At 44.3% G+C, this 16,749-nt stretch overlaps 1 protein-coding gene across 1 annotated transcript in view; it reads left to right on the top strand.

Annotated features, from left to right (window-relative positions):
* The window catches only part of pip4p2 (phosphatidylinositol-4,5-bisphosphate 4-phosphatase 2), a 136,208-nt gene that overhangs the window by 59,106 nt on the left and 60,353 nt on the right, over positions 1 to 16,749 (top strand). Inside the window, exon 3 of the mRNA XM_072467996.1 lies at positions 9,499 to 9,605. Coding sequence (XP_072324097.1) covers positions 9,499 to 9,605 — 107 coding nt within the window. The remainder of the gene's footprint in view (positions 1 to 9,498; positions 9,606 to 16,749) is intronic.

Below are 16,749 nucleotides of genomic sequence, written 5' to 3'. Positions count from 1 at the left end.
ATGATGTGCAGGTTAGGGAGATTGGCCATGCTAAATTGCCCCTTAGTGTCCAAAGGTTAGATGGGGTTACGGCGGGGCAGTGGGCCTGGGTGGGGTGCTCGGAGCCGGTGCAGACCCGATGGGTCGAATGGCCTCCTTCCGCACTTGTAGGGATTCTATGACACCTAATATATTTTTATAATTTCCAAAATGTACAATTTCTTATGTGTAATATATATGTTTTTATGGATTTGAAGGACATTTAGAACACTATTAATGATATTGCTAATATTCTGAGTAAATTAATGTTGAAATAATATTCTTAAGGTACTAGATGTAACAAAGTTCCCTTTACAATCTTTACTCACAGACTGTCATTAACCAAACAAGAATTTTCATGCCCATATTCAAGCTCATCTGACATTTCCTTTGTCTATATTTTACAACGAGAAATCATTATTTGTGAAAGCAGCTTTCTTTTGTGTGTGTGTGTGTGTGTAGGAGCTGCTACTATAGTTTATTCGGATTGACACTGAAATGAACCCACAATTTATTTTTGTACGTCAACTCTCCTTTTTAAAAAAAAAAAAAGATCTGGAAGCACGGTAGAACAGGGGAAACTCCAGTTTCCTTTGGAACAGCTAGGAGATTAAATTGCAGTCTTATTTCTCACATGTTTTTCAATCAAGCACATAACTTCAATTTCAAAATTGTGGATCAGGAAATAATAAAGGATAGTGTGGATGTACCAAATAATCATTTGTCAGTGTGTAAACACTTCCTCTTATTGATCAGTCTCTATATCGTTTTTACCTTGTATGAAATTTGGCAGCTAAAATAAAAATAGTAATTCCAGTCATGCAAGTCTAGTTTCCATGTAAGATCATGTCCTCTGATCGACTTTTTCATATCAGAGAAAATGTATTGACACGTAATTGTTTAATTTCCTCTCATTTGTGGTGGGGAATTCCACAAAGTTAACACAGTTGATAGAATACCATGCCAAGGAGCAATAATTTAATCTGCAATACTTTTTTCGCAAAAATATAAATTTCACTCCTGTTACTCTGAATAAAACACATTCTAACATAATATTATTTGCTTTCGATTACATAATCCCTTCCCCTGTCAATTTTCTTTGTATCTCACTGATTCTTTCTAGGGAGTACTATTGAAGCTGTCCAACTTCACTGTTCAAATGCTGTATACAGTTTCATGAAGGAATAGAGAGTGGTATTCGGGTTTTCCAATGGCGCTAAGTTGGGTGGCACAATACGTAATGTAGGTGAGAGTAGAAAGTTACAATGGGGCATTGATAAATTTACTTGAGTGGCAAAACTGGTAAATGGAGTTGGAAAGTCTGAGGTCAATCACTTTGGATGTAAGAAAGATGCAACAAAGTATTTTCTCCATGGTGAGAAGGTATGAACTGTGGAAGAGTGGAGAGATTTAGGGGGCCTTGTACAAAAATCTCTAAGAATTAGTGGACTGATACAAAAATATGTGAAGATGCAATTGAAATGCCTACAGGGGGCTGAAATACAAAAGGGGTAGAAGCTGTACGAAAAGCTCTATTTGAACAATATCACTGAACCTCGAGACTTGCATGTTGGCATTGGAGTGGGCGCCATGCAGATTTACCAGAATTATACTAGGGCTCAGTAAAATTATGAGAACAAGTTGTACAGATTAGAGTTATATTTCTTGGGTTAAAAGATTGAGGTGATTTAGCTGAGGTATTTAAGATGATTACAGTAATTGATACGGTAGATAAATAGAAACTATTTCATCTGATGGGGGTATCCAGAACAAGGGGGCATAGACATAAAATTACTGACAGGCCATTCAGCGGTGATATCAGAAAGCACTTCTAGATTCAAAGGACAGTGAAAATCCAATGACAAAGGGTCGAATATCACCATTTGTAATGGTGATATCCTCAAAAATACAATAAATAGGAGCAGGAATAGACCATATGGCCATTGAGCCTGCTCTATCATTCCATATGATCATGGCTGATCTTGGGTTACCTGCTGCTGAGTGAGAAGATCATGGATCAAACCCAACTTCACAGACTTGAGCACGTAATCTTTTTTAAAAATATTTTATTAAAGTATTTGAAAATTTTTATAACAGTAACATAAACAATGACATCAACATGGTAAAATAAACATTTCCCCCCCAGCCCAATCTTCATGCACCTCAACCATACAACAACAATCCTCTCTCTTTTCCCCCCCCCCCCCCCCTTGGAATACTGCATCTGCTGACATTTTAATTTTCCCCGAGAAAGTCGACTAATGGCTGCCACCTCCAGGAGAACCCTAACATTGACCCTCTTAAGGCAAACTTTATTTTCTCGAGACTGAGAAACCCAGCCATGTCACTAACCCAGATCTCTACACTCTGGGGCTTCGAGTCCCTCCACATTAACAAGATCTGTCTCCGGGCTACCAAGGAGGCAAAGGCCAAGACGTCGGCCTCTTTCGCCCCCTGAATTCCCGGATCTTCCTACACTCCAAAGATCGCTACCTCCGGACTCGGCACCACCCGTGTTTTTAGTACTGTGGACATTGTCTTAGCAAAATCCTGCCAAAACCCTCTAAGCTTCGGGCATGCCCAAAACATGTGGACATGATTTGCTGTGCTTTTGAGCACGTAATCTTAATTAACATTTCAATTGAGTACCAAAAGAATGCTACACTGTTGGAGGTGTAGATTGTTGAAATGGATGTTAAACTGACTCTCAATCGACCCCTTAAATCAACGTGAAGATTCCCGTGGCATTATTGAAGATGCGCAGGCAGATTCTCCCAGTGTTGTGCCCAATACGTACCTCTCAACCAAACTTCACTAAAAGTGAATTCTAACAATCACTCTCATTCCAATTTGCAATACCTTGCTCTTACAAATTGACCAATTTTCCTTACGGTAGCCAAGTGCCTATCGCCTCTAATGCTTTATTTTGGATGCGAAAGATACCTATGGATGTGAAACTCTGTTATACAAATGCAAGTTTATTCTTCTTACCTTTTTGCTTTCTTCATATTTCTTAAAAACATCCCAAAGCACTTCAAATACAAAGAATTATGAAATGCAGTCACACTTTTCGAGATAACCGAGCAGCTATTTTGCACATTCGTGAGAGAATGACTTATTAGTTGGTTTTTAATGATCTTTGGCTTTATCAGCAGATTACATTGCTCTTTGAATAGTGTGATATGATATTTATCATCCATCTTGAGTGCCTAGATCAGGCAGATGGACCTCAATCTGACATCTCGTTTAAAAGATGGCAGCTCTGGCGATTTATTATTATTAGATTAAAGGTTGTTATTATTATTTTTAATAAAAACTTTTGTCAGTGCTTTACTATGGTCAGTTTAGGGTATGGTTTGGACTGGGAGCGTTCCAAAATAGTAAGTGACCAAATAATGTGGGACTGAGTAGCTTGCGTGGAGCAGAAGAGAACCACAATATCTTGCATTGATTAATAGTTTGTCACATAATAAAAATGCCTAAAGATGCTTCATGGGAACATTAGCAGTCAAAATATGACACCAAGCCACGTAGAGGTATGAAGACAGCTGACCAAAATCTTGATCAAAGGATGGATTTTATGAAAATGCTTCAGAAGAGAGAGAGTTAGGAAGTTTGAGGTTTTTGGGAGGGCATTCCAGAGCTCAGGACATAGGCAATGTGCCAGTGGAGCCGATGCAGCAAAGTAATTGTAGGGTTGAATAGTTGAGAGATGGCTATTAGGATCTAGAGGTGCAGTAGAGTACATGATGAGCTTGATGCCCATGATTTCATGTTTTTTATACAGTCAAGGTTGCATGTATTTTATCTCTGTAAAATTCAGCATAATTAATTACTCTGAAATGCATCTACTTACTCACAAATTAATCTCCCATTAGTTTTTTAAACATACCTGTGACCTTGCGAATACTACATTGGGTAATTAAAAATCTGCACAGAATTATCAATTGGCTTGCATATTTTGGTAGAGTATTGTATAGAATAAATTTAATCCCTTTAAATTATTTGCAGTTTTTCAACATTGTTGACTGAAAAATGCCTATTACAATATAATCAGTAACTGTACATCACTTTGTTTCTGTGCTGAACTGATTCTTTAATCAATTCTGCAGCGTTGAGATTCTTTGTGCTATACTAGATTTTATTATGCTAGGTTCATGACCTACAATACAACAGTTATTGCCATTTTAAACTTGCCGGGCAGTTTTTTCTCCCAAGGCCAAATATGTCGTTGGCTTTACGCTGTGATCTTTCACTTCCTGAGATTTTCCAGCATATAAATATATATTGTTATATTGGGGTATGTTACCACCTATTAACATTTCCTTTTTTAAATAAAAAAATCTGTTTTGGGTTGGTTCTCCTAGCAGATGCTGGGTACTCTTTGCAGTTCTCAGTTGATCAGATTTCCAGGAGGTAAGCCCAGGACAGCACAGCACTGTGGCTTTACAGCGCCAGGGTCCCAGGTTCGTTTCCTCGCTGGGATACTGACTGTGCAGAGTCTGCACGTTCTCCCCGTGTCTGCGTGGGTTTCCTCCGGGTGCTCAGGTTTCCTCCCAGAGTCCAAAGACGTGCAAGTTAGGTGGATTGGCCATGCTGAATTGCCCTTCGTGTCCAAAAAGGTTAGGAGGGGTTATTGGGTTATGGGGATAGGGTGGAAGTGAGGGCTTAAGTGGGTCGGTGCAGACTCGATGGGCTGATTGGCCTCCTTCTGCACTGTATGTTTTATGTTCGATGTATCTATGTATCTAAATTGATTTCTTTGGATCCTCAAAAATGTTTTTAAGTGAAGCATTATATTCAATGAAAATCTTTGGAAGTAAGCATTGTTTCCTTTGATGCGCAGGACTGGTTTGAACCACTTCCCGTTCAATGGTTTTGGGAAACTTTGCTTTTATAGAATTTCCTCTCACCCCCAATTGGAAGGATATGACCAGTGGTATCGGACAAAGATCTGTGTTGGAGCCTGAACTATTGACTTCATTTTTTAATGTCTTGCATGATGGGTCAGAAAGCCACATATCAAACTTTGTTGATGATATATAGAAAGGTTGCATTGTAAGTACTGTAGATGGAAGCATAAAATTACAGTGAATAGTAAATGTGAGATCATCCACTTCAGATCTAAAAATGCTGAAAAAAACACTATTTTCTAATGGTGAAAAACTAGGAACAACTGAGATTGTAAACTCTCCCACACGGGAGGGTTTAAACTAGTATGGCAGGGGGGTGGGCACAGGAGCAATAGGTCAGAAGGTGAGCGCATTGAGGGAGAACTAGGGAATAGGGTCAGTATGGCTCTGAGGCAGAGCAGACAGGGAGAAGTTGCTGAACGCAGCGGGTCTGGTGGCCTGAAGTGCATATGTTTTAATGCAAGAAGTATTACGGGTAAGGCAGATGAACTTAGAGCTTGGATTAGTACTTGGAACTATGATGTTGTTGCCATTACAGAGACCTGGTTGAGGGAAGGGCATGATTGGCAGCTAAACGTTCCAGGATTTATATGTTTCAGGCGGGATAGAGGGGGATGTAAAAGGGGAGGCGGAGTTGCGCTACTGGTTCGGGAGAATATCACAGCTGTACTGCGGGAGGACACCTCAGAGGGCAGTGAGGCTATATGGGTAGAGATCAGGAATAAAAAGGGTGCAGTCACAATGTTGTGGGTTTACTACAGGCCTCCCAACAGCCAGCGGGAGATAGAGGAGCAGATAGGTAGACAGATTTCGGAAAAGAGTAAAAACAGCAGGGTTGTGGTGATGGGAGACTTCAACTTCCCCAATATTGACTGGGACTCACTTAGTGCCAGGGGCTTAGACGGGGCGGAGTTTGTAAGGAGCATCCAGGAGGGCTTCTTAAAACAATATGTAGACAGTCCAACTAGGGAAGGGGCGGTACTGGACCTGGTATTGGGGAATGAGCCCGGCCAGGTGGTAGATGTCTCAGTAGGGGAGCATTTCGGTAACAGTGACCACAATTCAGTAAGTTTTAAAGTACTGGTGGACAAGGATAAGAGTGGTCCTAGGATGAATGTGCTAAATTGGGGGAAGGCTAATTATAACAATATTAGGCGGGAACTGAAGAACATAGATTGGGGGCGGGTGTTTGAGGGCAAATCAACATCTGACATGTGGGAGGCTTTCAAGTGTCAGTTGAAAGGAATTCAGGACCGGCATGTTCCTGTCAGGAAGAAGGATAAATACGGCAATTTTGGGGAACCTTGGATAACGAGAGATATTGTAGGCCTTGTCAAAAAGAAAAAGGAGGCATGTGTCAGGGCTAAAAGGCTGGGAACAGACGAAGCCTGCGTGGAATATAAGGAAAGTAGGAAGGAACTTAAGCAAGGAGTCAGGAGGGCTAGAAGGGGTCACGAAAAGTAATTGGCAAATAGGGTTAAGGAAAATCCCAAGGCTTTTTACACGTACATAAAAAGCAAGAGGGTAGCCAGGGAAAGGGTTGGCCCACTAAAGGAGAGGCAAGGGAATCTATGTGTGGAGCCAGAGGAAATGGGCGAGGTACTAAATGAATACTTTGCATCAGTATTCACCAAAGAGAAGAAATTGGTAGATGTTGAGTCTGGAGAAGGGTGTGTAGATAGCCTGGGTCACATTGAGATCCAAAAAGACGAGGTGTTGGGTGTCTTAAAAAATATTAAGGTAGATAAGTCCCCAGGGCCTGATGTGATCTACCCCAGAATACTGAAGGAGGCTGGAGAGGAAATTGCTGAGGCCTTGACAGAAATCTTTGGATCCTCACTGTCTTCAGGGGATGTCCCGGAGGACTGGAGAATAGCCAATGTTGTTCCTCTGTTTAAGAAGGGTAGCAAGGATAATCCAGGGAACTACAGGCCGGTGAGCCTTACTTCAGTGGTAGGGAAATTACTGGAGAGAATTCTTTGAGACAGGATCTACTCCCATTTGGAAGCAAATGGACGTATTAGTGAGAGGCAGCATGGTTTTGTGAAGGGGAGGTCGTGTCTCACTAACTTGATAGAGTTTTTCGAGGAGGTCACAAAGATGATTGATGCAGGTAGGATGTTGTCTATATGGACTTCAGTAAGGTCTTTGACAAGGTCCCTCATGGTAGACTAGTATAAAAGGTGAAGTCACACGGGATCAGGGGTGAGCTGGCAAGGTGGATACAGAACTGGCTAGGTCATAGAAGGCAGAGAGTAGCAATGGAAGGATGCTTTTCTAATTGGAGGGCTGTGACCAGTGGTGTTCCACAGGGATCAGTGCTGGGACCTTTGCTCTTTGTAGTATATATAAATGATTTGGAGGAAAATGTAACTGGTCTGATTAGTAAGTTTGCAGACGACACAAAGGTTGGTGGAATTGCGGATAGTGATGAGGACTGTCAGAGGATACAGCAGGATTTAGATTGTTTGGAGACTTGGGCGGAGAGATGGCAGATGGAGTTTAATCCGGACAAATGTGAGGTAATGCATTTTGGAAGGTCTCATGCAGGTAGGGAATATACAGTGAATGGTAGAACCCTCAAGAGTATTGAAAGTCAAAGAGATCTAGGAGTACAGGTCCACAGGTCATTGAAAGGGGCAACACAGGTGGAGAAGGTAGTCAAGATGGCATGCGGCATGCTTGCCTTCATTGGCCGGGGCATTGAGTATAAGTATTTGGCAAGTCATGTTGCAGCTGTATAGAACCTTAGTTAGGCCACACTTGGAGTATAGTGTTCAATTCTGGTCGCCACACTACCAGAAGGATGTGGAGGCTTTAGAGAGGGTGCAGAAGAGATTTAATGTTGCCTGGTATGGAGGGCATTAGCTATGAGGAGCGGTTGATTAAACTCGGTTTGTTCTCACTGGAACGAAGGAGGTTGAGGGGAGACCTGATGGAGGTCTACAAAATTATGAGGGGCATAGACAGAGTGGATAGTCAGAGGCTTTTCCCCAGGGTAGAGGGGTCAATTACTAGGGGGCATAGGTTTAAGGTGAGAGGGGCAAGGTTTAGAGTAGATGTACGAGGCAGGTTTCTTACGCAGAGGGTAGTGGGTGCCTGGAACTCGCTACCGGAGGAGGTGGTGGAAGCAAGGACGATAGTGACATTTAAGGGGCATCTTGACAAATACATGAATAGGATGGGAATAGAGGGAGACGGACCCAGGAAGTGTAGAAGATTGTAGTTTAGTCGGGCAGCATGGTCGGCACGGGCTTGGAGGGCCGAAGGGCCTGTTCCTGTGCTGTACATTTCTTTGTTCTTTGTTGTTCTTTGAGATTGGGGCTTTAACTATTTAGATCATTAAAATGCCTTTTATTTGTACAGCAAATAATCAAAACGAATGGAGTATTGGCCTTTATATGATTGGATGGATGTCATGCTTCAGTTATACAAATCCCTGATTAGACCACAGCTTGAGTACTGCAAGCAGTCCTGGGCACCACGCCTTATGTAGGATAAATTGGGCTTGGAGGGAGTGCAGTGTAGATTTAACAGAATGATCCTTGTACTCCAAAGTTTAAATTATGAGGATAAGGTTACACAAACCCAGGTTGCACTGCCTGGAATTTAGGCGGTAAAGCTGTTATTTTATCCGAGCTTGCAAGATATTAAGAGAATGGGTAGGGGGAATAGATAGAGATAAACTGTTCCAATTGGTTGGGATGTCTAGGATTGGAGCCAGACATTCTAGGAATGAAATTAGGAAACACTTCTACACACACAGGATTGTGGAGGTTTGGAGCTGTCTTCCGCACATTTCAATTGATCTAGAATTTTAAATGTGAGATTGCTCGGCAGCTGTTAACCAAAGATGTTTTTTAATTAATTCAAGGATGTGGCTTCGCTGGCTAGGCCAGCATTTATTGCTCATCCCTAATTTCCTTGAAGATAGTGGTGAGCTTCCTTCTTGAATTGCTGCGGTCTATGGTGTTAGGGAGGGGTATTAAGGGATAGGGCAAGGGCAGCTATATGGAATTAGGCCGGTTATTAAAGGGTAGACAGTCCCATTTCTCCTGTTTCTTAAAGAAGCCCTGATGCAGTGTACACAAGAATATTTAGATTGGCAGTATTTCCAGAAGGAACAATTGGCTGGTTAATCCAAATAATTGGTCAGGATTCTGACTTGCATTGTGTATGTTAAATTTTGTATGCCGTTACTTTAACTTATTTTTATTTGATCAAGAGATCTGGGCTTCACTGGCCAGGCTAGCATTTATTGGCCTTGAACTGAAAGGCCTGTTAGGCCATTTGAACCACATTGCTGAGAATTTGGAGTCACATGCAGGCCAGACCAGGTAAGGATGGCAAATTCCCTTCCCTAAAAGACATTAGTGAACCAAATGTGTTTTTGCATCAATTGACAATGGTTTCGTGGTCATCATTAATCTTTTAATTCCAGGTCTTTTTTAATTCAAATTTCACCATCTGCCATGCTGGAATTCATGATGGGATTAATCAGCCTTTGTAATAACAAAATATTCTGAATCTTGATAGAAGAATTAATTGCTGTTTTTTTTTCCCCTAGCCAATCAAAAATCCTCCAACAGGAAAGAAGTATGTACGATGCCCTTGTAATTGTCTCCTTATTTGCAAGGATACATCTCGGCGCATTGGGTGTCCAAGACCTAACTGGTTGGTATGCAGTTGCTGCATTCTAGTTTTTAGGTATTCAAGATTTTCTTAAATTAGAGCTTGCTGAAATCTTCAACTTCTCGTCCATTTGGCAAGGGACATTTGCAAAAAAATATATTGAATAAACCTTGATAACAAAACGAACACCTGATGTGATGAATCTAAGCACTTTTTAAATTTGATATTATTTGTTGCAAAATGGCAATTTTTAACCATGAAAAAAATGCATTTTTGTCATTGATTCCCTTTTTCTCAATAAGAAAGAATAGCCAAGCTAAAAGTTCATTAACGAAGTGATAACATTGGGATTATCTGACAAATCTATGTAAATTTTACAAGTTCTAAAGGTAGCATTTGGAAATGTGCATTTTTGGGGGAAGACAGTCAAGCAGTAAGCATGCACAAGCTTTACCTGAAGAAATCTGTTAATTGCTTGAACTTGTTGGCTTTGTACAAGGCTCTGCCCATGGTTGATACATTCCCTCATGTAAAATATATTCTGATTCGATTGACTTCTGCAAGACACTTAAAGATTTGAGTTGCTGGCAAAAGCATTTTTTATGTGGCCAATTGTATTTTGATCTGTCCATCAGTTGGTTTTGTTGGATAGTCTGCTGCTTCTGTGATATATTTTTCTTCGTTGCCACTATTTAACCCCACAAAATATTTAGGCTGCAAAGGTATTTGAGGTTTCTAAATCTTAAATGATTTAGATATGGGATAACTGGTTTATGAGAGGAATTTCAGGTCCAACAACACCTGTGCGGAAAGACTTCACACTTAGACTGTCATACGGACAACTTGGCAATAGCGGATCAACCACCCGTAATGCACTCCGCTGCATTTTTCTTTCCATTGACTGCGTGTTATAAAAGCCGGCAATCTGTTATCAGCAATTTATTACTCGGTGGTGAAGGTTAAAATCCAACCTGAGGTGTTTTGTTTACATCCATCATTTCCTCCTTCTGCACAACTAAACATTTCAAAGAAAACCTGCTTCTACGCAAGACATGGCTGTTGATTTGTTGTACCAACTGCTGAAAAGTCTGACACTGAGATGGATTTCCCCATAGACATGAAAGTTAAAACCTTGTAACCTACCATAAGGGGAAATCTACTACCTCCGCCAATCTGCAGTGGATGCATCTATAAAACAAGTGGCATTGTCTAGGAGACATCCACATGTAAGTGAAGTGTGCTGTCTAAAAATGTAAATGTTTCACATTGTTGTCTAGTTCCAACTACACAAACAGATGGCTCTGAAATCTTAGCATGGTGAATTCCTCGTGGCTTCGCCTGATTGACCATACATAACTTAGCTCAATGATGAGTGGAATTTCTATTTATGCATCTTTCTGGGGTTTACACCTATTTTCTGCTAAAGTTATGACGATCTGGAGAGTACCTGAGAAAATTTGCAAGACGGGTGTGAGAATATGCCGGTATCATCAGATGAGATTAATAGCATTTGCTGCTATGATAGCATTTGCTGCTGACCATGACCTTTGAAATGGTCATTGTTTCAATAATTGTACTTGTATAATGCCTCACTATTAATATAAAACATGCTCTACAGAAGAATCCATTGCCAGAAAGGAACTGTTACAAGTGTGTTGATGGAGGTATTTCAACCAGTCAATTAATCCTGAATTCTTGTGAAGCTTCAACTTAATGAAGTATTTTGTCACAATTTTGGAAGGTGCCATTGAAGGTGTCTTGGTGAGTTGCTGCAGTGCATCTGCCAGATGATGCATGTTGCTGCCACTGTGCATTGATGGTGGATGGAGAGCCCATCAAGCGGCTGTTTTGTCCTGGATTGTGGTCAAACACGTTGAGTGTTGTAGTGCACACTCATCTTTGAAAGTGAACTGTATTCCATCATGCTCCTAATTGGTGCCTTGTAAATGGTGGATAGGATTTGTACAGTCGGTGGATGTGTTACTTGCCACTAAATTCCCAACTTCTGATCTGCTCTTGTAGCTACAGTATTTATATGGCTCATCCAATTCAGTTTCTGGTCACTGGTAAGTTCCATCATGTTGATGGTAGGGGATTCGGTGATGATAACAACGTTGATTGTGAAGGGGAAATGGTCAGCTTCTCTCTCGTTGTAGATGGTGACTTTTGTAGTGTGACTTATCAATCCAAGCCCGACGTCGTCCACGTATTGCTATATATGGACATGGACTGCTTCAATATCTGAGGAATCACTAATTGTACCAAACACTGAAATCACAATACCCCACTTCTGACGTTATAATGATGTGAAGGTAATTTATGAAGCAGCTGAAGATGGTTGGGCCTAGGGCATTACCCTGAGGAACTCCTGCAGCGATGTCCTCGAACTGAGATGATTGACCTCCAACCACAGCTATCCTTCTTTGTACTAGGTATGACTCCAACCAGTAAGAAGATTCCCCCCCGTTTCCCATTGACTCTAGTTTTGCTCGGGCTCCATGCTGCCTCACTGTTAACTGTCAAAGGCAGTCACTTTCATCTCACCTCTGGAATTCAACTGCTTAGTCCATGTTTGGACTAAAGCCACAGTGGAGCGGAGTGGTCCTTTTGAAACTAACCTAAACATCAGGGAGAATGTGCCGTTTTATAGCACTGTTGACGACAGCTTCCATCATTTTTGCTGTTAACCAAGGGTTGGCTGATGCTAATTTGCCAGATTGAATTTGTCCTTTTTTGAACTGGGCATACTGTCACGTGAGAGTACCCTTTAAGAAATGGGTGTTTAAGAAATGTACCTTTAAGAAATGGAGCTGCTCATGTTACTGGAGTGATGTCAGAGTGTGGGTGGGGCTGAGCTCTACTTCTGCTTTTTGAGTTTCAGTTTGAGAAAGCTTGGGTGTGTCTAGTGTTCTTTGTGAGCTGAATCTGAAGTTAAAAGTGAGCTGCACTGCTGTTGATCTCTGCCATCAAAAAACTATCTATGGATCATTGGGTGAATTCAGAAGAAGCATAAATGTTTTCAGTCTTGAATGTAAACCCTGATGTGCTCCTGTTTGGATGGTAAAAAGACAGCATACAGATTACTTAGTGTTATATTCTTTGGGGGGTGTATTTGATTTACTGGTTGCTAAGATATTCACTTTGTTTTAAAAAGGTTAACTTGAGTTCATAGAATAAACATTGTTTGTTTTAGAAAACCACTGGTCCATTTTCTGCTGTACCATATCTGTAGAGTAAGCCTTGTGCTCCCCATACCACAATCGATTAAAAGTTGTGGATCATGTGAACTCCATGATACACTTTGGGATTCTCTAAATCCTGGCCCATAACAATTCCATCTGGTTGGGTAGATACCAGTGTTGCAGCTGGAACAAGTGGTCTGGAGGGTGGCTAATTCTGCAGCACCTGTCATTGATGCTGAAATTGGGATGTTACTGGGGCCCATAACCTTAGTTGTATTCATTGAACTGAACCGTTGCTTGCTATCACATATAGTGAATTGGATTTGCTAAAGACTGTCATCTGTGATGCTGGGGACCCTAAGGTGGATCACCCACTCTACTTCTGACTGAAGATGGTTGCAAATGCTTCAACGTTGTCTTTACTGCACTGCTGTGCTGGACTCACTGTTAGAGATCGGATTATTCATGGGAGGTTTTTTTTGTTTAATTATGCGTCCCCAATCACGACTGGGCGCAGCAGAACCACAGTTTTGATCTGATCCATTGGTTGTTACATCCTTTAGTTCTGTATGTAGAAAGCTGTCTTTGCTGCTTAATATGCATGTACTCCTATATTTTAGCTACCTCCTTTTTCGGTGCGCCTAGTCTGCGGCAGGCATGCTGTCCTGGACTATTGAACAAGCGTTGATCCCCTGGCACGTTGACAATGGTAGAGCGAGGATAGGCCGGCCATCAAGTTACTGGTTGTGGATGAAAACAATTCAAATGCTGCTGATGGCCTACAGCATCTCCAGGATCCCCAGTTTTGATCTGTTCAGAAGCCATCCCATTTAGCAGTGATAGTGTCTCACAACTCATTGGAGAAGTGTGAAGTATGTGACATTATCTCCAAAAAACAACTCTTCGGGTTGTCACTTCCATAGACTCTCCACAGTGCAGAAGGAGGCCAGCTGAGCCAGAGCATCCCACCCAGGCCTGCCCCATCCCCATAGCCCCATCTAACCTTTGGACACTAAGGAGCAATGGTACTGAGGGGAGGGTACCCTGTTTCTCCAACACAAAATTAGTGTTTGTACCGTTTGGCTTTGTATATATTTTTTATTATTTTAATAAAAAGATATGGCCAATCCACCTTGAGTGGCTGCAGCTGCTCTCTCTCTGTCTCTGTTGCTGCTGCTGTTTCCAGTGCTGGTTGAATTGTCTGGAGGAAGAAGTTAGAGGAGAGAGGAAGGAGAGAAGGAAAAAAGGAGGTAAGGAAAAACAACACCAGGAAGGTGACTGCAAAAACAAGGTGGGAGTGAAGCCCATTGAACTGTTGGTTTGCTGGACTCCTCCTGGGCTGAGGGCCCGGCCCTGCCCAGTGTTTCCCAACTGTCAGGCCTTCCTTGTTCCATCTGGTGAGCTTGATCCGGGACAGGGATATCAAGTGGTTGCTGGGATGCTCCCGGTTGAATACCCCATACACCAGCAGGGAGGAGATCGGTTCCGTTGGGTGGTCGTTCCAGAGTGGGAGCACAGACTGTATTTTGCTGAGCCCTACTTAGGCTGAAGATTTCTTTAAACCAGCGTCACTTACCTCAGTATGGTGACCTAGGGTGGGAGCACGGACTGTGTTTTTTGCTGGGCCCCCTCCTGGGCTGAGGTTCCCCAAACCTCCCACATTCCAGCTTCACCCGGAGTGTCTCATCGTGGGCACCATTCCATCTATGGTGCCCCACCCTCCTGTGTTGCTGACCTCTTCCCACTGTGTCCCGAGTTCTCTCTTTCCTTCCTTGCCTTGCTCCCCCTGTGTACCTTCCCAGGGGGAGAGTATGTCATTACACCTCGTTCTTCCCCTGACAACTCCCTCTCCACTATTTATTTTGTCAATTAATTTCCAATGCGATAAAGCCCACATTGGGGTGGGCGTGGCACTTTCCCTGATGGCCACTCCATCTACGTCAATGGCGGGTTCGACCAGAGCCACCTATGTGAGGGTGGTGGCCTCTTCGACCTCCACTGCTCCCGCAGCCTCGCCACCTTTCCGGTTGCTGACGCGAAAGCTGGGCGTAAAGTGCTGCACGCACCCCACCGTCACCATAGATGCGTTCGCGTAATGGCCGGGGTCGTCGGCCCCTCGGCCATTGTGGCCGCCTCTCGAATGCACGGGAAAGTCGTGTTCTTCCTGAGGGCCGAGAGGGCGGTTCACCTCGTCCTTGGAAAAAGGGGTCGCAGTGGGCGGGACCTACATGGCAGTGGACCCTGTTTGAGGCCACCGGCGAGCGGGTCATATTGTCCAATGTCCCGCCCTACCACCCTACGGAGCTCCTCCTCCCTCACCACCAACTATTGGGGCAGGTTCGTTCTGAGGTAGCGCTGTTCCCTCTCGACGCCCCCCTCAGGCACATCTACTCCTTTCGACGCCAGGCTTTCATCCGCCTGGCCCGGGAGGATGCCTTCGAGGGAGGATTCGAGGTCTCCCATCTAGTCTGGTCTGTGGATGGCATGAGGTGCCATGCCTACAAGAAGGTGGGGCACGTGCGGAAGAACTGCCCCGCTTCCAAAGCCACTACTGACACCAAGGCGGTTGCATTTCTATCCTGACCCTACAGGGGGACATCGTGCCGGCGCCTACAGGTCAGTCGGCTGCAGACGTGGATGAGGGAGGGCATCCGCAAGGCCCGAAATAAGGCAAGGCGGAGATCGGCTGCAAATACCCCCGACCCCATCAGCCTAGGGACCGCTGCACCCCGGAACTCCGGCCCAGGGACTACCGCGGACACTCAGCTCATCCCGGGCCCATTGTCGCCTCAGCGTCGGGTACTGGGCCTGGCGTCATTTTGTTGTGGATCCGCAAGGGGGAAGGCAGTGATGGCCGTGCTCCCAGGCCGACGGGGAAGATTTACCAACTCTAACCCGGGGACAGAGTGTTGAGGGAAGAGGGGTCGTTGCGAGGATGGAGGTTTCTTCGACGCAGGCCACCCCTAGCAAGCGGCGCCACACCTTGGAGGGGGAGGAGAGAAACATCATGACTCCTCTGACGTGATACAATTAGAGGAGCCTGCGAGGAGCCCCGTCTGTCAACGATCCGGGGAGTGGGATCGAGGCAGACCCGGGGCTGGTTGGTGGGACCGTGCCGTCTGCCACACTCAATGTGGCGGAGGATTTGGTCCCAGACGGCGACTGCTCGGAGGAGGATGGCTGCTCGGTGGGGGGCACGGGGGATGATATTGGGTCCATCTGCAGCAAGACGGTGGACTCCCTCTTGCCCGACACTGAGTCGCCCTTCACCCCCGCGGGGAACTCCGTGATTTTCTACATGCAAACCGCAATCGCTGAAACTGAGTGCAGCTAGCCCTCGGCCGGTAATCGGACATGGCGCTGTTCATCCGGTCTTCCCGCGCCTAAAGAGGAAGAACCTGCGCTCCTCTGCTCTTTCTGAGCACTGAAAAAGTGAAGGTAGCACTTTACTACTGACATGGAGGTGACCATAGCCCACCTCAACGTTAATGGCAGCAGGGACGCGCTCTGCAGATTCCAGAACTTCTCGGTCCTCCGGGACGGGAAGTATGCGGCGTGCTTCCTGCAAAAAACCCACACCGCTCCGGGACACACAGCCACATGGCTCCTGGAGTGGTGAGGGGGGGTTTACAGGAGTCACCTAACCTCGCGTTTAGGCGGGGTGGCTATCTTGTTGGCCCCACATTTTCAGCCGGATATCTTGGGGGGTCAAGGAGCCAGTGCCAGGTCGGTTGCTGCACCTGATGGCCCGTGAGGGGGTGGAGGTACTTCACTTTGTGAATGTCTATGTTCCACAGGTTGGCCAGCAGCAGACGGCTTTCTTCGAACAAGTGTCCACTCATCTTGGCACCATCGCCGCGGGCGAGTGATTTGTCCTGGGGGGGGGATTTTAATTGCACCTTCGGGACAAAGGACCGCCTTGGTACCCAGTGCAGCTCTCGTGCGGTGGTGAAGTTAAGGAACCTGGTCGGGTGCTTTGACTTGGTGGACGTCTGGCGGACTCT

Source organism: Scyliorhinus torazame, chromosome 11 (genome assembly GCF_047496885.1).
Source record: "Scyliorhinus torazame isolate Kashiwa2021f chromosome 11, sScyTor2.1, whole genome shotgun sequence".
Taxonomy (NCBI): domain Eukaryota; kingdom Metazoa; phylum Chordata; class Chondrichthyes; order Carcharhiniformes; family Scyliorhinidae; genus Scyliorhinus; species Scyliorhinus torazame.
This window is presented reverse-complemented; position numbering and strand designations above follow the sequence as displayed.